At 41.7% G+C, this 24,023-nt stretch overlaps 1 protein-coding gene across 1 annotated transcript in view; it reads right to left on the bottom strand.

The window, feature by feature from the left end:
- Nucleotides 1–24,023, bottom strand: part of LOC119903801 (tensin-1-like) — a 186,806-nt gene that overhangs the window by 86,037 nt on the left and 76,746 nt on the right. The window contains 1 exon segment of the mRNA XM_038720039.1: nt 270–308. Coding sequence (XP_038575967.1) covers nt 270–308 — 39 coding nt within the window.

Genomic DNA, 24,023 nt, shown 5'->3' with positions numbered 1-24,023 from the left:
AACCACTTCTTTTTTTTTAACAGAACAACCGCCAAACAAAGGTTAAGTCAAGACAAGTCTGGCTTATTTATATAGTCCCAAATCACAAGTTTGTCTCAGGGGCTCCAGATAAAGGTTCATTATCTACAACAGTAACTGCCTATGTTAGTGTAGCTGATAAAGACTGTTACTTTTCAACCCTGTTCTGCACCAGGAAGAACCCAATAATGCCTGTTGAGCACGTACAGCATGGAAGCAATTACTAAAACAAAATTAAATGCTTTACTTACCAGCTCATAGTTTGCCGCTGGAACACAAGATGAAGACACCTAAAAACAAAAAAAGAACTGGTCAGTCACATTGTTGCTTATTTGCAGTCATGTTATTTCAAGAACGGTACTGAATCCTGTAACACTCCTGCATTTATGGCATTTAGGTTAGGCTTTATGGCTTCATATCTTGAAAGTGCAACTAAAAGCTTTAACATGCCACCTGTGTTATATTCCATAGCCACATACAGATGCAAACCAGAATAGACGGGAAGGCTTCATTAGACGTAAGGATACACTGATCAATATTTTCACAATAACAATAAAGAAATGTTTTATGTAAAAAGGGGTCACTCGTAGTGGCAAACCCACAGAGAATTATTACCCCACTATGTAGTTACCTTCAACTCTAAGAAGCTGCGAAACAATTAAACAACTCACTACCTGTCTCTGTCTCTCTCTCTCTCTCTCCACTGTGTCCTCACGGACAAGTAGTATGCAACTAAGAGATTTCAGGTTGAAGAAAGGGAATTTGTGATCAGATGATAGAGAAGGTAGAGAAGAAAGAGAGCCACATGTTTAATTATGGCTTTTGTGGAGCTTTTTTGTTCACCGCAGCTCCGTCTGGCGGGGGAACAGCTGCTCTAGAGTGACCGACCTCAGTGTCCAGACTCCAGACCTGTATCGGATTTAGACCACATATGAAAGTAGCCCAAATTTGAACGGGAAAAGATCAGATTCCATGTGACTTGGCCTGTTCACACTGTCATAAAAAGATCAGATATGAGTCAGATATGAGCAAAATTTTTGGATTTGGGTCACATTGGCCTGCAGTCTGAACGTAGCCTTAGTGACATGTTTTACAGCCCAAACCTTTACTGTTTCAGTTTGGTCTCGCCATTCTCATCAGCTCCATTTCCAGGAGCAGCAGGCAGCTGTTATCAGTAAAACTCTGATAAACCTACTGTACTCTACCTGCTCAGCACTAAACAACAGACAGACAAAATTAGCGACTAGCTGGTGAACATAGTGCTATTATCAACTACATGTAAAAATAAGTGACTGTTTGCCATTATCAACTTTATAAGGGGGATATGTCAGTATTATTGTGCTGCCCCCAAATGGCCAAAAAACAATGAATGCAGCTTTAAACTAAGCTGTTTACTGTATGAAGCTGTTTACTGTTTAGTGTATTGTATGCAACATTTCCATCAGAAAGGACAGAATACTTAGAATTGGCAATGGGCAAGTATAACAACAACAATAATGCCTAGAGAACTCAGCAATGCTATCAGGTTTAAAGGACAAGGTAATGATGGGAGTGTTAGCACAGCAATAATCTGATTAAAAAACTTAATTGTTCATCTCTCTAATCTGATGCTGTAAAAAAAAAAAAAAAGTGGTATGTTTGCGTGAAGTATCAGCATAAGTCGGTCAGTGGTGGGATTGCGCCAACAGACCTCATGATCTGTCAAGTGCCCAAGCTAATCCGATTACCATCTGACAGTTTCCATGATGACTCTGTGAGTTTGGAGCAAGAGAATTAGGACTGAGGCTGATAAACAGGAAGAGTATAATGATAATGGCCTCAAACAGAAGATTTAAATGAAGTGCTCCCAGAAAAAGATGACCGCTTGATGAGGATGAAGACAAACAGGATGTCACCACTGATGCTTCCTTCCTGTGCATGTCTGTGTTCTGTCCCTCTGTTCCTGTTTCACCATCATTTTTCTAATGCTGCACATGTTTTTTTAAAAAATCCCTACAAACTTAATTTTCACCAATTACAGATGTACACAACCACGTCCTCTGTAGATAACAGCAAATGATAGAACGGGACAGCCTTATGATTCCACCAGACTTTTCACTTGTTTGTAGCCTCCATCCTTTTATAACTATCACAGAACTGTGTCTGTTTAAGTGTTGAAAGATTAGGCCTCTGGGTTATCCCAACTGTTGACCTCTAAAAGCACCTTTCATCTTAGCCACTGCTCTGCCACTCTCCTTATCCAAGACTAATTGTTTCATTGCATGAACACAACCATTCTGCTCTGTCGGGGTCTGCTCTGCGTTACTGTTGAGACAAGCACATTCCCCGTCTGCCCACAAAAATACATTTTTTCTTACATTAACACATAATATAAGAAAATGTTTTTGACAAGAACCCTTTAATTAGTTTCTGATCAGGATATGTACCGAGCAGGACGCTGTTTCTAAATTGGCATTAACATATTTTTGCCATCTCTGTACTGCAATGTTTTGTTACTTATCAGCCCACATACAGTGCACGCAGATATGAATATATATGCAATAAGCTATTATTGCCCTACACACTGGCCCAGCTAATTTATTGGTCAAGCTCTAATTCCAACCCCAATCAAGTAATTGTAGACTAACAAAGTCCCAAACAGCCAGTGGGGTTAAGACATTAATTAATTAATTGGATGGAAAATCTACTGTACTTTTGGGGTGTAGTATTTTGGACTACCCACCAGCAGTGGAACTAAATGGCCCACTGGATGACTGCCATTTCGATGTTAGGACGGCTGATTAGATTCACAAAGTTGAGGATATGTGAGTCACCTCGGGTCATTAAAGACTCTTAGTCTCTTTTATAGCTGTTATCCCATCTGAAATACAGGAACGTTAACTCTAAACAGGAAATGACCTTCATCAGCCTTTATCAGATTACATGTTTTAGTCCCTTTTAGCAGTAGAAGCAGCTGATGCACTGATATGAAAAGAGGCTATGCCTAAATTTAAGCCATCCACCAGCATACTTCCAAAACACTCTCACAGTCAAGCTTCTGAGATGTTAAATAGGAAAGTGCTGCCACTTTTTTGCAAAAGTGAGGTCAAAGGAAGAATCTGTTTACTTATTTCATGGGAACAAAATGTACCTTGGTGACTGCTGTCACAGTTGCCCAACACGTCGTCCTATGCATCAACAGCCTACTTGAATGATGGCATCTCAGTGGAATGCGTCTCTGTTTTTGAGAATTTTGTCTGGCATGGTGGAGAGTGTCTGGAGTTGACAGGATACTGTATCTCCATCTGGCTCAAATCACCTCCATCACAAGTTATTCTAACCCTCCAAGAACACCCTCCTTTCCCCCAAACCCCCCTCCTGCTCAACCATCCCTATCACTTCGTGCACAACAACATGCCGTTCTTCCCTCAGAGGCCTTCGGGTGCCCCCCTTCCTGCCCTGACTCCTCAGGCCTGGTCAGTGTTTCCACCTGACGCTGCCTCTGCCCGGCAAGCTGCTGACAGCCAGTCCACCTGCAGTCAGAAATCACTGAGTACGTATGGAGGCAGACTAGGAGCCGAGTATTTGGAAGATCCTACCTACTTGTATGCACATGTAAACATCCTGGTTAAAGAAATCTACAGTACAGTACAAGTGCAATACATCGACCCCATGTCATTCCCACCAGAGCTCTGCTAAGCTTCAAGAGGTCTAATATACTAATAAGAGCCCAAACAATAAGCCACGGCATTAGATGAGCATTGCTAACAGTCTACTGCTGCTCAAATTCTACCGATATCTTAAAAAAAACTTCTTTCTTGTCCTGTTCCAAACTGACACATGAGCAACCCCAAGAGCCTTTTCTCCAGCAGAAATGACCATGAAGGTTCAGTTGAACCAAGCAAACTGTTTAACCCTCTGTATCTCTAATGGAGATGCTCAGTGGTCAAAATGATGTTAATGTTGTAACTTTACAGCTTCCAAGGATGAATGTGTGCAACTGTGAAGCAGGGAGCTGAAAAGAACATAATGTACATGGCAAAAAAAGTGGTCCCGACTCATGAGCAGGTGGAGGACAAAATGACTGCGGTCTTCCTGTTTGACAAACCTTCAAACTGGACTTCTTGGTTGATAATCTCCTAAATATACTTTATAGCAACACACCCACACCAGTACAGAGCCCCAAAGTTGTTTGCTTTAGTGTTGTTGTCAGACTAAAGGCGCCATTAAGCCCTGTAGATTAATACAATGAACACTGTTGTGACCTGGCAACCTTTAATTCAACGATTCCGCCGTCAGATAAACCGTCTGATACATTGTGGGGCATTAATGGGAAATTTAATCATGAAATGTGACTTTTTGGGAACACTGTGCCAGCAGACGAGTAAAACATAACACAAAGAGCCACTTCATGAACAACCTCTCCAAATGTCAAAAAGACTATGGCAACTGACATTTAGTTGAATGTAATTCATACATTTTATTTGTGCTAAACAGAGGTAATTATGTTTGAGACAACATCAATGCCATGTTAGCCAATGCCGCCAGTGTAATAAAGCTTCTGATGTAAAGGTCAGACTGAGTGGGTAGGTAGTCCGCCCACATCAGAATAGCTCACATTCTCCCTCATGCTAAGTAGTTAGCCTCTTAACTTGTAGCTGGAGTGGAACTTTGCAGTACTGCAGTCTGATCAAGCAGTCACAAGCAGGATCTCCCAGAAATCACAGGGAATATTTATATGCAGGGTGCAGTGAGCACTTAGCAGCTGGTTAGCCACAAGTCAAGCAGTTGGAAACCACCAGGTGAAAAATACTGCTGACAAAAACCATCTTATCTGAAAAGTATGCAGTGAAGGACGTAATGGGGCCCACATGTTACCATTCAAAATAATGGAGGTATGTGAGTTACAGATTGTTGCTAATTACATGATTGTTTGCCATGCTAGCAGCGTGGCTATGAAGATAGCTTTGTCGGTCGGTCCAAAACTTTTTCCTCTAGCACCGCTAGACATTTGTGGTTTTGACTGAAACATCATCAGGCTTAGCTGTACTTTTTGTTTAGTTCTAACACAGTCCTTATAGGCAAGTCAGGCCACTCGGCCGCCATCTTGGACTAACAAGACCGGGCTCCTGAATAAGATCTGCAGTAAAATCTAATAAAAATTGCTGTAAAAGTTTGACGGCTTTGCCCCAAAATAAGGTTTAAAAAGTGTGTTTCCCGACCGGTTATACTTTTACTGGTGTAGAAGTAAAAAACAGACCCTTACGTCAGTGGAACCACACGATTGGCTGAAATATATTTCCTGCTTTGGCTGTGAAAATCAGATGATTGGCTTTCTGGCGGGAGGGGGCGGGATAACCGCCAACTTTGGCGTTACGGACTTTCCCCTTAGAGTTTTATTGAGGATGTGATTGAGTGGCGTGTCTCCTCTATAAAACGCCTCTGGTTCTAATTAGCAAATGTTAGCATGCTGCCACACTAAACATACAACAAACATTTTACATGCTAAACTTCGACATGTCACTGTGAGCTTATAAGCACCCTGATGTTAGCATCCAGCTCAAAGCAACACTGTTCCTAAGTTTAGCCTCATATAGTTTTTTTTTTGCATTCTCCAAGAATAAGATCAGATTTTTTTCAAGAAGGTTTTGATGTACTCACATCCCATACTAAAAGTACTCTCAAGCTATCACAAGACAAGATCAGAACATACCACTGGCCTGGAATCATACTTAAATGTATATTTTTACACCTGAATCGAGCATGTAAACAGTCCATTAAGGCTTCTGAATCATGTTTGAATTTAGATAAAAACCTACACACAGCCTTTGTCTGTGCTCTGCTGTGCGTGGGGGAGGAGGTCTGGCAACAATGTAGGTTGAAGCTATCGGGAGTATTCAAATGAGTGTAATATAATAAAGAATAATTGTGTTTTTGCATTCCGTACATGCTTGTGTTAACAGCATTTCCTGCAGACAAAAGCCCATGTCAGACGTCTCTGGCTGGTAGGACAGCGTTCACATGCAGTCAGCTTCCTCCTGGTTACTGACACACTCCAGACACAGTCATGTTATGTAACTGATGTCCGTCTCCCAGGTCTGAATATGTTAATGACCCACACTGATGACAGGAGCCTTCAATGTGTAGAGCCTTAAATAAATAATGAATTGATTCATTGTTTGGGTAAACCACCTGCAGTAAAATCTCTGCTACTCTTATCTCTATAAATCTCAAACAGCAGTGATAAATCGTGGCAGAGAGAAGAACATTCCAGCTTTACTCCAAGCAGTGAAATGATTGCCCGCCAGGTTAGCGTGTTTCCACCGTGGAAAAGAAGCATGCAGCTAAAAAAATGTTCCCCGGCCCTCTGCGCTGGCATATAAACACACGGCTGCCCTGAGTGCTTTTATGTTTATCCAGCTCCTTGCATCTGGCACATCCCAGCAGAACTATTCAGTGTGCAAATTCAATTTGTGAGCCGTAACCAGTAACAGAAGGCTTTTCTGCCGCCGTGATGGTGGAGTGTGCCAGGGTCCGTATGGACTTATTGGGATGTTATCAAAGCACAAAGAAATGATGGGAGAGCTCTGGTCCAAGTGCCCATGCAATATCGCTGTCTTTATCTGTTTCTTTATCTATAATCATTGATTTATAACCATTTTGATGCATCTACTGTATGTATACTGAACGATCATTTACTAGAGTCTCTATGTCCATGTTCATTTTGTCTTCTATCTTGTCTCTTTCTGCTTCTCCACATCAAAAATGTTTATTTTCTTCTGTCTGTTTCTGTGTCTGTGAAAGTTATGGCCTATGTTTTTCCTCCAGGGCAAGTTGTGGTCTCAGATTTATTGAGCAGATTGGACTGCAGGACAAGTACACGACTGAACGGCAGTCTCTGAACACTATTCTCTGTCTCAGTGCCACTGATTTATGTTTCATAGCATAAGAAACACTTGGAATGGCAGAGCAGGTGCGTGTTTGCGTGAGTTTCTTTTTTGTATGTGTCTTTGTGCATACAGTATGAGTGCACTTTCTTACAGCAGAAATGATCCAGTCCATTAACCAATTAGTCGATCAGCAAAATATTTATTGACAATTTTTGAATTGTTGGTCAAACAAAACAAGATATGTTAAGAAGTCCCTTGAACAACTTGAAATGTGTGATGGACGCATTTCTGAAAAGTTATAGTAATTGACAGATTATTTAAAAACAAAATGATCATTACTTGCAGTCCTAAAACATGTTTGCACAATCCCTGTATGCTCCTGTATGTGTGCAGTGTAAAACTATATGTTATTCTGCTTGTGTATGAATAACTTGAGGCCCAGAGGGATTCGAAAGCCTCTGTATGTCCCCGCCATGTTTCTTCTCCATGGCCGGGGCTCAACTGGCCTTCTGCCGACCGGAGCGCCTGTTCATTCTCGCCCCGTCTTTGTTGGACAGGACTGACGGCCTGGATAGGGGAGAAGCTACGGCTTGTTTCTTTTGTTCCAAAGTTGCAGCGGGGGTCACGTTCCCTTCCCGGGTTCTTTGAGCTAAGAGCCCGTATTTACCAGCACACGCTAATTTACACATTTAGCATGGCTCTCACTGTCTGGCACCAGGCCAAGTGGTGGAGGACGGGGAGGAAGGGGGAACAGTGTGGGCGAGAGAAGAAGGCAGCTGTGAAGAATCAGGGTTGAGGGGGGCTGTATGCCCTTTAGCATCCATAGTGAGAGTCCTTGGTAAGAGAACAGGTCGTATTTCTAATCATACCCGTTTGCCTTCTTCTCCGCCAATTTCTGTGTTTTTTTCACTGCCAGTCTCATTTATTCTGTCCTGAAGCAACTCTGACATTTTGGGCAAAGTGCTTGTTTGCCATCTTACCCAGACACAGATCAGAAGATCAATATCCATTTCACCTCTGTAGGTACAGTACAGACAAACGTCTTGGAGGTGTGTTGCTTAGCTTAGCTCAAAGAGGAGAAGCAGGGGAAAACCTCAGCCTCTGTCGAGAGTGAAAAATAGTTTTTCAACATCTCGGTATTTTGTATCTTAGTGACAATCTTAAGATTAAAAAGATTTTCCTACATGATGTCATTGGACATCTGCTCACATGCGGGGAGACGTTAGGAAAGAGTTTAAAGACAGATGAACTGAACAAGTCACACAGAAGAGACTTAAACAGAAAAGGGCTGTGGGAGAGACAAAGGGGTATACCATGGACCAGATATGCCTTAAGACATACGGTAGAAAAATCTTGGAATACTAATTTATGTCTGAGGTTCAATGACTTTGTTCAAAGCTCTTATAATGAATCTACATCTTCTCCTTCATTTAAAGATCCAGAACTCATCAATAGTGTAGTGTAGTGCTGCTGGACACAAGATGTCTCCTACATGTTTGAAAGCTCCATTGAGGTTTCAAGTTTCCACATCACACCTGTGCAAGTTGCATACTGGACCTGAATTGGCTTCCATAGAAAGTTATAAAATCACAAATCATCTCGTACGTCCAAGTGTTAAACTGTGAGTTAAGGCGAGCACAGAGAAACTTCCCCCCTTCAGCGGATGAATGTGAAAACAAACACTGCACACACATCATGCTGCACAGTGAAGGTCAAACATCCAAGTGATGCAACAACAAGCAAAACATTTTTTTCCAGTTTATTCTACCATTAAACCACAGGACTGACTGCTGGGTCAGAAAATAGTCCCACAAATGACTGAAATTTTTGATGTATGCCTTCCACTGTAAAGTTAAACACACAGAAAAATAACCACATAATATGATATTGTGGTTATTACAGTTATGTACAGTATGGTAGAGTGCACAATTTGCTACAGTCTTTACCATAATCTCATATCACCGCACTGTGCTCTCGAGGACGGGCAAAAGAAATAGGACAGTTGGATAGTTGACAAAAACAATCTCACATCCAAAAAATAACGTCCATTTAGTAGCTGTTTTGGAGCTTTGACATAATCATCCACAGATGGAGTTGACCAGCGCCATGGAATTGTATGTAAAGTTCAGATCACTATTTCCCTGAGCACTTCACATCTGCAATTACATGACAACTGGGCAGGTCCACCATTAGATGAAGATCATGTGATACGAGTAAAAGCTCCAGCTTCTAAAAGCACCTTGCAGTGACAAAGTTTTGCCAACTAACTACGAATTTCAATTTCACTTTGGGTGCAGTCTTTGATCCTCTTACAATTTCTGTTTGTATAGTTTGTGGAGGCTTCTTCTTTAACGCCTGCTATCTTTCTGAACTACATCGACTTTGTATGCGGAGTGCCTCGCTCTCGGGAGGTTGCTGTCAGGAGGGAAGTTGGACGAAGAGTCAACCATGCTGGTGTCTAGCACACCACAACAAGATGAGCAGTTACTTATAACCCAGGCACAAAAACCTCTAGGAGGGAAGGATATGTATGTTAACATGCAAGTATGCCGCTCTAGCTCACCCTCACACCTACACACTTTACTGTATCTAATGACAGATGGATGGGCGGCGGGATTGGGTTTCACATTTAATCCCATCAAAGTCTCTCCCTGTCTTTCTGGACATCTCCTTTTCCGCTGCCTCCTTTATCAACTTCTCTTTAAACTCTCTCTCTTTTTTTTTTGGCACAAATTGTTTTGCAACAGTTGAATATGGAAAATGTTAAAATCGAGATGATGTAAGAATTCATCGTGAGATTCTCTCTTCGCTCCATATTGTTCATCACTCACATTTTTGATATTCAATATTCATTTTTATATCGACTGAAAAATGAATGAAACATTCTCAGAGCTGCATAACTGGACTCCTGCATGCATAAGTCTTTCCAGCTCAAATATTACTATAATAAATATTTCAAATATGTCAAGGAAGGCAAAAATTAGCAGGTCATAAACAAGCAGAGCTAAACTATCAAGGCTGTTAAAAATATATTTCCAACATTTACACAGCATTTAAAATAGGTTTTCAGTCTTCTTTTGATGTAGAAATATCCACAGAGAACACTGCTTTATAGAAATAGTAAACGTGATGTTATTTACCTGACTACCATCCAAAACATAGAAGACTAATAAAAATGAAGTGCAAAAAAAGAAATACTACATTTTAAAAAAATTAAGAAAAAAACGAACATAAGATGAGATGTTTTAATGCTGTATACACACACGGTTTGGAGCCAGACAAATGTCACCTTTTAGCACACCAGTCTCCGCTGTTTGAACCTGGCACCGAAGTTTCCTGTCTTTCTGTTCGGGACCCAGCCCCCCTTTCCCCATCAATAAGCCACGAAAAGCAAACAACAATATGAGGGCTTTCTGGAAAAACCAAGGAAACAGGTCTGCGTTCTATAAACATTCCTCAGAGAGACATGAAGGCTTGATAAGGGAAAAAAAAGAAGAAAACAACCTCTTTACCCTCCCAGTTGACTGCTGGAACACACACACACATACAGCACATACTTCACATAGTGTTCACATGGATGCTCAGTCATATGGAAACAACCAAAGTTTCAGTCAAGTTTTTAATTGATTTAACTGAACACAAATCAAAGTTACTAAGTTACTAAGTTCACGCTTCATCCATCACTTTACTATGAAATTTACATTTTTGCATTATCTCCAAGTTGTCATTTTATTGGGTAACATAATAATTATGAAGATTGTTATACATAGTTTGTACTTGTGCAAGGCTATATTTATTCATATTTATCACTTTGCCCATCTCCATCTGTGGACTGGACATATTAAACAACTCATACCAGTGCAGATGATATTTAATATTTTTTTCACCTTACACATTTGATTGATAGAAAATATGGGTCAGGGATAGAGAGTTTTGGAATCATTTTTTCTAAATCTTAAAACCAGTTTAGAAAACCTTAGTAAAAAGACAGGATGGTAAAAGCCCCACTCTGTTCCTTCCTGGTGACTGTTCCACTGCTACCAGCACAACCAGATCTGCCATGAATCTTAAAAGAAGCTGTGTGCAGGGATGTAATATGTGACCACAGAGGTTCAAAGTGATGTCAAAGTCTCTTCGGCTACGTTCAGACTGCAGGTCTTAATGCTCAATTACGATTTTTTTCCTTGTGGTCCGGTGGTTTTCAGGTGTAAGACAGAGACTGTGAGCAGATGATAGCGAGGTAGATGAGGAAGAGAGCCACAGGCCGCAGAGGCCCAAATCCGAAGTGGAAAAGATCAGATCTGAGTCACAAATGACTTTGGGTCACTTTGGCCTGCAATCTGAAAGTAGCCTTAAGCCTCGTGCAGACTACACGACTGTCAGCATCAGCCGACGGCCGTGCCGTTCACACTGCACAACTTGCCGTCTTGTGACGCGAGTCTTGAAACCGATCCACCGCTGATTTATTCCCGATCACAGCCTGACGGTCACCGAGCGGCAAATCGGGCTAAAAATCGTGTAGTGTGAACTAGGCTTTAGATTCAAGTCAACAACTAAATAATGTTCAACTAAACCGAGTAAGACTTCGAAACTGACTGGTGTGGTGTTGTAGGTCAGGGGTTTTCAAAGTGTGAGGCGGGCCTCTCCAGGGGGGCTCCAAACGGCTTCAGGTTAGGCTCAGTGTATCGAAGTGAAACAATATTGCATTAGTTATCAAAGGGAGATGAAATAGAATAGCCTACATGTGTGAGAGTGCAGAGACGCAGTAGTTTTTGGGAACTGTTTTCCCCCCATCAGAGTCAGAAACTAATAAATGCCTTAGGACAGACCTTTTTTAAAACTATGTGCAGTCAGAAGTTATGTCAAACAGCAGTATTAGGCTATTTTGGCTCAAGTGCTGAGTTTCTATGAAAAATAATATAATCATGATCCCATAGGCTTCCAGGAATTGAGCGAAACTTACCAAGTAAACTAAAGATGTGGTGGGGGTGGTGGGGGGGGGGGGGGGCGCCGTTTCCCAAGCTTTGTCTGAGGGGAGGCCCACAATCTCAGACTTTGAAAACCCCTGTTGTAGGTGAAGCCTCTTTTATGCCAACAAACACACTGAACACTTTCAAAACTGGACCATGGGGGAAAAAAGTTTTCTGCTCCTTTATACTGTATCTATTGAATTTGGGTGCAAAATACTTTAATATTATGTGATACCAGAAAATCTAAATGTTTTCAAATGTTTACAAATAGTGGAATTTAATCAGAATGAGGCCACGTCTAATTCTGTCTCTCCACCAACGTACAACATCCTGGCCGACTGCATCGGAGGGCATCAGGGCAACGAAAGCTTAAATAAATCTATAGATCTGCAAATTCAAAACTCTCCACATGGCCAAAACATAAAAAAAAACTTCAGCTGAATTTCATTGGAGGAGCCACATTCAATAAACATCACGTTACTTTGAAGCCAAAAGAGGTCTGCGTTTGTGAGATGGAGCCCTGCAAGGGTCAAATAAGGCCGTCTACCTCTACAACAATAGCATCTCCTCTACTACAGCTGTAACATGTGGGAAGGAGACAGGGTATTGCCAGTGGTTCCTGTAGCTTGGCACTGATAGGGCGAATGGGGAACGATGTCATTTGGTGATCAACAATGTAAAGCTGCTTGTCAGACTAAACGTTTCTCCCTTTTCTTGTTCCTTGACTACGTAAATGCAAACACTGTTCAAGAAAGGGCCATTATACCAGGCTTTAAGCTTGATTGCAAGGAGTCATTTAAAAGATTAGCCATCATTAAATGTTCAACTATAATGTTCCCCTTTTAGGGGTACTATAAGGAGTTCCTCTATTTAAGGGGTATTAGACTGTGAGGGTCTGCAGAAAGCTTTCATCTGAGTGTGCTGGCACCAGTTATCACTGAAGGACAAACTAGGATTGTGGGCAAGTGGTTTCATTTAGAGTTGAGCTTTTTTAGAGTGGAAATCATAGACTGTATGAAACATTGAGGGTCCGTGAGGTCACCCGTAGATTTCTGAAGGGCCGTTGTGAAGCTCAATGTGGGCGGCTCCGGCAGTCGCCATCTTGGCAGGGCCTTAAAATTATTTAACAGGTGAGTTATATAAAAATTCACCCCTGTACATTAGAGACCACAAGTTTTTTTTCAACCAGGCTGTGCACATGTTTAATCCTGCTGTAGAGTTATGCATTTTAACATGGGGGTCTATTTACTCGCTTTTGGGGCCAGCCTCTTCCACATTGGACTCATTTTTCTTCCTAAAGATTCTGAAATACAAACCTGATTTGATGCACAATTTTGGTCAGAGTGAAACAGCGGGTAGAGGACAAAACCAAACAATTTAACTGAAAACATTAAATCAGTTCTGAGTGAATGAATGGGGATGATTCCAAGTTGCAAGGCTTTGTCGTGACTTAGCTGTACTGAGCTTTTAAAACCTCAAAGCTGTGAATTCTAAAGGGCCCCACTGTTCATTTTAACTGCAACATTAGTCTCCGGATATGTTCTTTCATACACTCTTTAAACGCCTTCCTCAGGGCCTGTGACAGCAGTTTCTCACATGTGCCAGACAACCTGCTAGCTGAAACATTATATGACCCTTGAAAAATGTGAAGCTTTTACTGTGTCCTCAATGGATGCTATTAATTATACTAAAAGCCCAACTATAAGGCACGACGCTTTGGCACTGCTGAAGATTATTTATGTTGCTAATGTATTGCAGTTTCAGTATGTGCCAGCATTTAGTCCAGAGGACAAAGGGTATAAATAAATCGCTGTGCAACCATTACAGTTGCACTGCAGAGCATTGTGTGTGTGTGATGTATTAACTTAGTCTATGCTGTATATGTAAACTTTGTACTTGAGCATTAAAATGAGTAAATGTTAAAATTTCTCTCTTGCTTATATTTCAATGTACCTTCATCCCTTGAACTGAGGACCAATGCCAAGTTTTCTATCTGTCTATCTATGTAGTAGGGCTGCACAATTAATCTAATCACAATCGCAATGTCGTCATGTGTGATTACATAACTGCATAACTCCAGGTTGTGGATAGAGTCTTCGGCAGTAGGGCCGGGCAATAAAACAGTAATGAGGGGAATTATCGCAATATAATTTTCCTCATTAACAAAAACACAAATGTTCAATATGTCGTCAATAATTATTTGATGCAACTCATTAGATGATCGGAAACAAATTAGCACTAAACAAGATGTTTATGTTGTTGAGGAAAAGGGACTGAAGAAAGTGGTACTAATCATGTTTTCTTGAAAAAATATTTTATCATAATTGTTTTGAATGTTCTACCTCAGATATGTGAAGTGATCCACTGTGTTTGGCATCAAGTGTTTGTAACGTTCTTACCGTAAAATCTAACGACATAATCAACCATCTGGTCCTTCAATTTTCATTCAGGAGCTAAAATCAGCCTTCATACTTGAAAGAAATAATGATCATTTATCGTGATAATTATCGATATCAAATGGTATGAAATGTTTTTAGCGTGATAAAATAATGGGCCATATCGCCCGTCCCTACTCTGCCAGTACATTTAGCCAGTCACGATGCTCCATATTGTGCAGCCCTATTATCTATCCGTCTGTGTGTCAGTCAATGGGGGAAGGAGAAAAGTGGCGAGGAACAAAAGAGGACAGAACAAATCTGACAGACTAACAGAACAGTAAGAAAGATTGGTACACTGCATTTTTAAATAATGAGTAACGGTAATAAAGATCTGGCTTAGACCCTGGTCTAGCTATTCCTCCGGTGGTTTATGTGGTGAGGTGAACTGAAACAAAGCTTCCAGACTTATTACTGGAGTTTTTAAGACAGATAAGTAATCAAACACAGGTTCCCTCCACAGTCAAGGACTGTGCTCTGTATCAATGAGGAAAAATTATGAAACAAAAAAATACATAGTAATGCAAGAGGTTAAGCTGTGTCTGCAAGGAATGAAACACACACACACAAAGGAAGGATTACATCAGCAGAGAAGCATGAGAATTCATGCTGGTGGTTTTATATGGTCATGGACCAAACTCTTTCTCTTTCACACAGACAGTCAGTCAAAACACACCTTCCCAAACTGCCCAACCCTTCCTACGTGCCTGTCCTGGCTGTATGTGTTGTTGTGTGTGGCTGTGGTCAGGCATCCATCATGAGTTGCCTAAAGCAGGGACGGGGGGGTTGACTGGAGCTTTTTTTCCCCGGCAGATGGTAATGAAGAAAAATGCCTCCTCTGAAATCCAGTCCGGCACGGGCTCCCTGCCAGTGGATGTACGCCTTTCCCACACAACCTGGAGTCATGGGTAATGCCGCTGTCCAGGCAGGACAGTGCTGTGTTACATTTGTGGTCGGCAAAGAATGCTTCCAAGGTTATAGTCATCTTACAAGTTATGACAAATCTGATGTCAAATATAGCCCATTACAGCACAGCCTTTCAAGGTAATCAATCAGTGTTTTCCTCTGTGAGAGGTCACTTCTGGCTGGTGATGAACCCTCAGAGAACTACACACACCTGAATTCTACTGTTGCTCCTTCAATAATTCTACTGTATACCAGTGGTTACAGCTTTTTGTCTTATAGAGGAGCCCTGTTTCAAAATCTACTTTTAAGACCTATTTTATCTTTATTTACAAACTGACTATATTCCTAATAAAGGTGTGTTTAATTCAATTACCACAAACCATCTCCAGTAAAGGATTCTGTTTGGCTTCTGGGTCTCTGGGCAATTTAATAAAGCTGCCATGTACAGTATAGAGCTGCTGTGCGCACTGTACATAATGGGAACTTGGAAGTGCAGGGTACATCCACAATGCACAGGGAGCTGGAGGTGCACAGGGGCCGACAGCTGGGTTCACCTACAGGTTCATGTAACTTTGACAGATGTGACTCAGTGGCCTGGAGCAAGACCCCTCTGTAACTAGAACATCACGGGGATGATACCAGCAACAACCTGGGACCTGCTTTGGCTGCCGTTAAACAACACTACCATATTTGAAGGACCCACACTTTAACCTTTATCTTACATGTATCATGCAGTACTGGCAGCACTACATCCTCCCAAAAAAATTTTTAATCCATTAACAATCCAAACACCCACACAGACAGGGTTGACAGGGAAAATCACAGTTGTGCTACCTTGCAAATCTGTTAAAGAATATATTCTGTTTTCACGCTGTCTCTTTATTCTTTTTCTCCCCAATTTGAAGCAAATTGGAGGCAATTGTAACTCACTCTACGTGCCAAAAATTCCCAAAGTGCTGTGGGGTTTCAGTGCAACAACTTTTGCAAGGTCCTATTGTGAAACACTGCGGCTGAGTTCATTGCTGCAGGCAGGCACACTGACATCAGTGGAAGAAGGCTAACGCACACACACTTTCTCACTCTCGTGAAAAACATTTATAAACAGACTTTATAGATAGACAGATGAAATATCACATTCTACAACAAACGGAAGTTTATTTTTAAAACTGCGCTTTGACCTCCGGGTCAGAAAGGGTTAGCACAGTGTGGTGAAAACAGGCACACACACACACACACTTAAGTGCCCTCAAAGGTGCTACAAATAGTTCATTCTGTATGCATGAAAACAGAAAAAATAAGAAAACTGAAAACATGAGGAGACATACGCCGCCACTGTCATTCCAGCCATGACCGTGGGCCACCAACCACAAACGATGGTGAGCCAGGGAGACCACACACACACACACACACAGGCAGAAACAAGCTGTGCTTTACATGACATGAACACATACAAAGAATACACTCATACAACAAACACACATTCCAATCTCTCTCTTTTACATGCACATTTACACACATTCCTGTCATCCACACCAGCTACAGCGGACATACTTGAAAGCACTGCGCTGTGCAAACACTTCTGTGCAAATGTATAATCACTGCACACACACACACAGATCCATACAAACTGTGCAGCTACTGTCTAAATGCATATGCATAAACAGAATTGCTCACATACAGTAAAACCTATAAACATAAAGCATTCTTGTATTGCACCTATATGCCAGGTTTAATACATGCATGAAAAAACATACATCTGAGAGCACTTCCACTTTCTCCCTACCAAATAAAGCAAATCCATAATGCGGGAGGGTTTGCTGTGAAACAGCACAGCGCAGCCGACACTTGGGACAGCCAGGCGCTCAAATAACAGACAGGCAGCAGCTCTTCACCCCCCTCTAACAACCACACTTCTTACCTGAAACACTGCGGTGGCCATCCTGTCTGTCGGTGTGAGTGTGTGTTTGTGTGTGTGTGTTGTTCTCTCTTTCACTCTTCGGCGCTCTCTGTCCGGCTGGTGTTCCTGGTGTTTTAGTGCTGCATCGTCCTTTCCCTTTCCCCCCTCTGTGCAGCAGAGAGGTTGTCCCTGCGCTCCGACCAGATGGCTAAAGCTAAATCCACTCACTGTTACCTTGGTGCAGCGCGGAGCCGGAGGAGTGTACAAGTGTGTGTGTGTGTGTCAGAGAGAGAGTTGGTGTGTGTGTTTCAGGCTTCGGGCTGATAGGTCTGGCTAGTCTCTCCCTCTCTCACTCCTCCTCCAAGAAAATGAGCATAAAAATGTCTAAAGAGTCTTTATGTGAGTGTGGAGAAGTGCAGCCAAAGGCAAATCTTAACATCCCACAACTGGAAACGGCGCAGTGCAGCACTCTGCGCTGAGCAAGCAGGCAAAGTCTGGCTACGGGCTATAGCTGTTTCCCTCTCTTTCTCTGCCTGGGTTTTCTCCTCCCTCTTGTTCAGTCCATTTTCACCCTCCTCCCAAACGGGGAGACACATGAGTAACGAGAAAGGAGAAAAAATATATTGGACTGAATTTCCCAGGGAGATCAGGGGAAACGGGACATTAGCTCGGGAGTCGGGAAACAAAAGCGCAGCTCTTTTCTTTCTCTGTCTCACCGTCTTTCTCCCTCTTCCACACACACACATACACACACTCCTTCCTCACAAGCTCATTCTTCATTCTCTCCTTGTTATCAGCTTCTCAAGTTACAGGTTAAATATGAGTAACCCCCCCCCCACACACACACCCCACCCGCCTTTTCTGTCTTTTTACCTCGCCGTCTGACTCTCTCTCTCACACACACTCACTCTACAGCTGCAACGTGAGAGAAAGTACCATGAATGAATCCATTGACTTCACAGCAACTCCAAAGTCAAACAGCGTCAACAGCAGCGTGGAGATACGTGCTTATCAGTCAGCAGCTCAGTAAGCCTTCAACTCACAACAGCAATAAATCATTTGATTCCAAGAGTTCAACTCTGACTTAACATGCTTATATAATGAGATATGAATGTGAGTTCAAGATTAAAAACTGTACATATGCAGAACATTGTAGAGTACAGTACATTACAGTCAGCCAGTTGAAGACGACTGCTGAGGACTCTTTGATTGATGTCCTTTTAATTAATTCCTATGAGCTAATCAAGGGGAAATCAAGGGGGTATGCATAATATACGTATTGATAACAAGGTTTTTCAAAATGTTACAAAGAAAATTTGCTTCCTGATTTGTGCAAGTTTAGGGGGTTGGCAAATGCCCCTCTTCTGGTGACGCTGCTGTGAAATTTGCAATGACACCAAAGCAGCTGGTTCACTGCTTGAACTGACACTCAGTCACCAGATGACTTACAGTGAAACAGTAACTGCAGCTGTCAAGTTCGGGAAACACAGAGATCAAAACGTTTACAAGAACTCCAGAGAAATTAGGCTCAAATGACGCATGGCTGCCTATTAAACTTGTCATTGTTGTGTGGTCAGCGTTCACGTTCGCGAGTAACATTCAACTGTTCTCTTGACAAATCCAATAGATGAAATTTAGAAATATCAAATGATGTGATGCATATGAGAGGAGCTGGAGTGTAATCTATGGATTTGGATATAACCCCTCAAACCAGCAACATGTCCTGTTGCTATGTTGAACAGTCAGTCAAAAATATAAACTACGGCTGAACGATTCATCGTTTTCAAATCGAAATTGCAATTTGAAAGAACGCGATTAACTAATCGTGAAGACGGCGATTAAAATGTACATTTTACAGCAACAAATGAAACTAGAGGAAAACGTGGACAAGTCGCGTCAGGCGAACAGATACAGGCAGCGTTTAGCTGCCCGACGTTGTTGACATGTTGTTAATTTGTCCTTTCTTGTGCTTCAACTACGGATAACGGCTTTCTGTGAGCCCGTTTTGATCCGCTCTCTGCAGGCTACTTTTCCCACATGTAGCATTTCAGAATAAGAGCGTTTTGTCTGTCTTATTTTGCTGACTTGTTCAGATTTTGTTGATTTGTTTGGTTGTCCTACTTGTTTCCTTGAAGTAGGCTACGTAGTTAAATGGATTATTAATTAATTGTGAGTCTGCACAGGGAGTTTTATTTGCTTGACACGGCTTCTGTCAAAAATAGACTGGCAGTGAATATTGAACTTGAGCTAATCTTTAGCTGAAAAAAACAACAATGCAAATCGAATCGTAATCGCGAGATCAGGCAGAAAAACCGCAATTAGATTTTCTCCCCAAATCGTTCAGCCTCAGTCTATACCATTTAACCGTTTAGCTCTGGAAAGCCAGGCACATGGTTTGTCCATGTTGAAAGCGTTTTGCAGTTTGAAAACATTTGGCAGCAGAGGCGTTAGAGCAGCAACGTCGCTGAGATCTGTGAGATCCGTGTCTGTGTTTAGCTGGTACATTCAAAGGAAAGGGACAGTGCTTGGGATCGCTAATTTACTCTCCAACTGACAACATGTTAATGACTCAACCTCCATCTTAAATGAGGTAAATGGCCCTGCATTAAAAGCCATAGCGGAGTCATTTCTTGGTGTCCTTTGCCAGCATTCAGCTGCTAAGAAAACACCGTGTCTGTTTCTGTAATGCTTCAAGCAGCTGCTGCTGGATATGAAGGCCGATGAGAACACTGAGACAGAAACAATGAGCCGAAAGACACTACAAAGTCTCCTTTTACATTATAGATAATAACTGAATCCTTTGTTAATACAGAAATATGGATTAGAGCAGCTTAGAAAGACAGGCGTTACTCACACCTGGAATCTTTCAGTGTTATTCACTGCAGTCGTAAATAAGGTCATACTGAGAATACCGAGCTTCTTATTATAGCTAGTGTGCTGAAAAGTCTTGTTGGTGTGTGATGTGGTGCCGTAAAGAATTACGCCGTTCTTGCAACAGGTTTCCTGCACGGGATTTCCATGCTACATTGTGAAACACCACAAGTCAGTGTACCATCAAAATGATTTGTTATTTTAAGAAAAAATTACTACATAATGTTGCCTTAAAGTACAATAAATGTTCCAGCATTTTAATTTGTTACCACAAACTCAGCAGCTATTATCCAGTAGCAGACAAAGGGACATTGCTGAGGAATGTGTACAAATTTGTAGCGCATTAAGTATTATGCCTCAACATGGAAAGAATGGCCGCTGTCTTTGATGTTGCTCAGAAGTAATTACACGGACGGTAGATCTAAAAGTTACACCTTTAGCTGAAGCCGTGTTCACCAGATGTCGGCTCTGTAAGTGTTACTTAATTTGCAATTAATGACAAGGGCAAGGAAGGAAGGGAGGGCTGCCAGAGAGGAGACATGTGGTTTAAAGTAACAAAACAACATGCTTGTTTCTGTGAGATGCACACCTTTAATGTAGGGACCGGGCTGAACTGTGGGAAGCAGGAATTCCCCTTGTTTTTTGGTGTCTGTGTTTGTCCATGTGGGTATGAGTTACTGTGCTTAGAGCTTCGTGTTGCCACACACCCTGCAATGCAATAACGCATACAAACAGTTATGTTTCTGTGTGTTAGGGATTGTAAAGCATGGGATAGTTTTCTACCTGTCTTTGAGGCTAATATATTTCTCTTAGTCTGGTCTATTTCCTGTCGCCTCGCTTTTATTACCTTCGTACTCCCATGACTGCTGCCTCTAATCACACCAACAACTATTAGACTGCATCTTTTGTTTTTTACTTTTACCACTGATTTTGTTCTAGCTAGGCCAAGGATTAATAGAATTGGCTTGAGTAAGGCAAAATGTCAAGTAAGTTAGATCACTAAACTATCTGAAATCAGCATGAATCCTTCCTGCACGTGATTGGACAAACGCACCTATCGTTGGGCTGTCACTGTTCAATTTGACTCTTTAGCCAGAACAAGTAGTCTTGAGAAAAAGTGACATACATACAGTGGAACATTTCAAATGAAAGATAAACAGAGAATACGACATACAGAAAGGGAAGGACATTAGAGAGAGGGAGACAGCTGTCTGGGTGAAGTAAAGCCTTGTGAGTCTGACTCAGCCTTTCCCAAGCAACGGCAGAGCCTAACGGATCACTGTCCCCCAGCGGCCAGTGGAACGTTTCACCAACGCCCATGCAGCGTGAAGACCACATTTAACATGGATTTCTTTCTCCTGGATGGTTGTGATTAGGCAGCAGGAGCTCTGACACAGTGGAATCATGCATGGGACGGAACAGTCGTCACATTAAATCAAAAAGCTGGAGATATATGGGTGGAGGACTTGAACAAAAACAGTCTCTGAGCTCCTTGCGCATGTAATGAGGGTGGTCCTTCACTCACAGCTGTTGTAGCGGTCCAGAAAGTAGCGATGCCGGGATGCAGAACAGGGTGCAACTGTTATAAAATGTTTAAAAACAAGTTTCTTAGGGGAATGAAATTAAGCGACTGTATGCTCTACGACGTTATTTCTCTCACTTATTCCCTCCATTGCCGTCTCCTGCATACACTTGGCCCATTGTTGACATTCTTTCCAGCTGCTCTTGATTACTCCATCATGTTAAAGGCTGGGCGTTCCTGTTTGTTTTCCCTGCTGTATCTATGCACATGTCGCTACCATGCAGTTACCAAATACATGGCCGTAAGCCACTGCTCGTTGTGTAAGCCAGTCACTCACGCACCGAACCAAGGGGAGCCAACAGATGATTGTTTTTGGCATCTTTTGTTTAGATGTTCAGAGCACTTACCAATATGTTTCTGTGAACGAGGATTTAATGAGTATGTGTAATGTAAAAGGTGTTCCGCTCAACAAACCCACAAAGAATTAACACCCGATCTGCAGTTCCCCTCGATTGTACAGAGCACTTTATCATTGTTCGGCTAATTGTTTTGGTTCAGTCTCACTGCTCTCAAATCCTGATAAAATTAAAATTAGAAACATGATTTCTAATTCAGTAAAAGCTCTAAAATTAGAGCCCATATAATTAATTCAGAGCTTGTGTTGTTGTGTCGTGTTCCAGCAAACGCTTGCGGTCATAAGGAGAAGAGCAGGAAGGCAAGCATGTGTTCTGTCCTGTGACTACTAATTCAATTAGCTTCAGAGCTGTTGGCCGGCTCTGTATTCGATCAGACTAGAAGCTGCGTACAGTACGTAACAGATACCATGGCATTGGCCCAAGGGAATATCTTGATTTAGACCCCAACCCATTAATTTAAAGTTTGCCCTCACTCGTTTGTGCCCTCAGTCTGTCATGGCGATATGACTTGGACAGGGCTTCTGTTTTGTGCACAGGAGTTCACTCCACCACTCCCATTTTTCACTAACTGCAGACCCGCCACCGCATGGAAAAGGAAGGAAGTTGTTAATGTTGTTACTGAGATTCAATACCACGCTGACATCTTTGAAACTTCACTTGAGGTTATGCAATGCCTCCGGTACTTACAGCCAAAGAACAATGTGTTGTGTTTTTCTGTTAATGGTTTTTCTCACTCTCTCTGAGTTATCTACGAGGAAGTTATATTGTATGTAAGTCCCAGAAATGAAAAGTACGCCCTTGTGTAAATGGTAAGCATCAACAGGTTTGAGCACTAAAATACAGTTTTTTAATTGAGAGGGGCTGTACAATTTAAATGATCACATTTCCTGAGGAGTGGAACGACGCCTTACAAATCATATTAAATACTAGACGTAAACTTCGCTGCAGCAGTGACACAGCTTCCGAAGCTTCCAAGTACTGCCAGTGTGATAAATCAGTCCTGTAGCAATGTGTGGTATCTAAAGGAAGTCAGTGGAACAGAGGATGAGCTTTATCATGTTGGTCATAAAGACTTCCTGTGTCATTTCTGTCATATCAACTACAAGTTAGCAGGTTTGAGAAAGTTAACCAAAGTATACGAGCTGAAATGTGTTGAGTAATCCATTACTTGATGGACAGGAAATGAATTGACAACAATTTAGATGACTAATTAATTCCCGTTAATCAAGTGAAAAGAGCCCACAGTCATGCTAGGAGGTAAGGCTGCACTTAGACACAGTGCTAAATGCTAATGCATGCACGCTAACAGGCTCACAATACAAATGCTAACATGTTCAGCAGGTATATTGTTTACTAAGTTTGCCATCTTAGTTTAGCGTGTTAGCATGCTAACATGCTAATTAGCACTTAACAAAGGACAGCTGGCTCCTTTAGCAGGTATTTGATCAAACAAATTAAAATTTTAATCTGACGATGGTGGAAGACGGAAACGCAAGTTATCACAATTCACCCTGAGGGGAACATGAATGTTTCATGGCATGTCAACCTCATGGTGGCACTAGAGGAAAAGTCAGAGAACCTCCAAAGTCAGGAGGAGTCATCCTCTACTGACCACAGGTGTCTGTCAAAACATTTAATGGCAATCCATCCAGGCGTGATATTTCAACCTGACACCAACACACCTAAAAATGCCAAACATTCCCTGATTTCAGCTTCTCAATTATGAGAATATGTTGTTTTTGATGTTTTAGATCATTGTAAATTTTTGGACTGACAAAAATATCATTCTGAATACATCTAAGATTAGGGTTAAGCTAAACAATTGAGCAAATAATCAAAATATGATCAGAAAATGAATAAAGGGATTCAGATCAGCATTCAAGAACTGAACTGAATGTACGCTTGCTGTCACTTGGGCTTTAACCCAGGTCTTGGAGTTGAAGCATGTTCTCTTTAAAGGCTGACACTTTGGGCATAAAGTTCCCGTAGAACAGACAGCTCCTGTAACCTTCCACCGTTATACTGTAAATTCAAGCCATGTCCAACAGGTATGGGGAAGGCCAGCTGCAAAACTGATGCTCTCTCTCAAAAACTCACCTCATGTGTGGATACAGGTGTT

The sequence above is a fragment of the Micropterus salmoides genome, unplaced genomic scaffold (genome assembly GCF_014851395.1).
Source record: "Micropterus salmoides isolate LMB-PRFRI ecotype aquatic unplaced genomic scaffold, ASM1485139v1 Ms_hic_scaffold_15, whole genome shotgun sequence".
NCBI classification, from domain to species: domain Eukaryota; kingdom Metazoa; phylum Chordata; class Actinopteri; order Centrarchiformes; family Centrarchidae; genus Micropterus; species Micropterus salmoides.
Note: the sequence above shows the minus strand (reverse complement) of the source record. Positions and strands in the feature narration are given on the sequence as shown.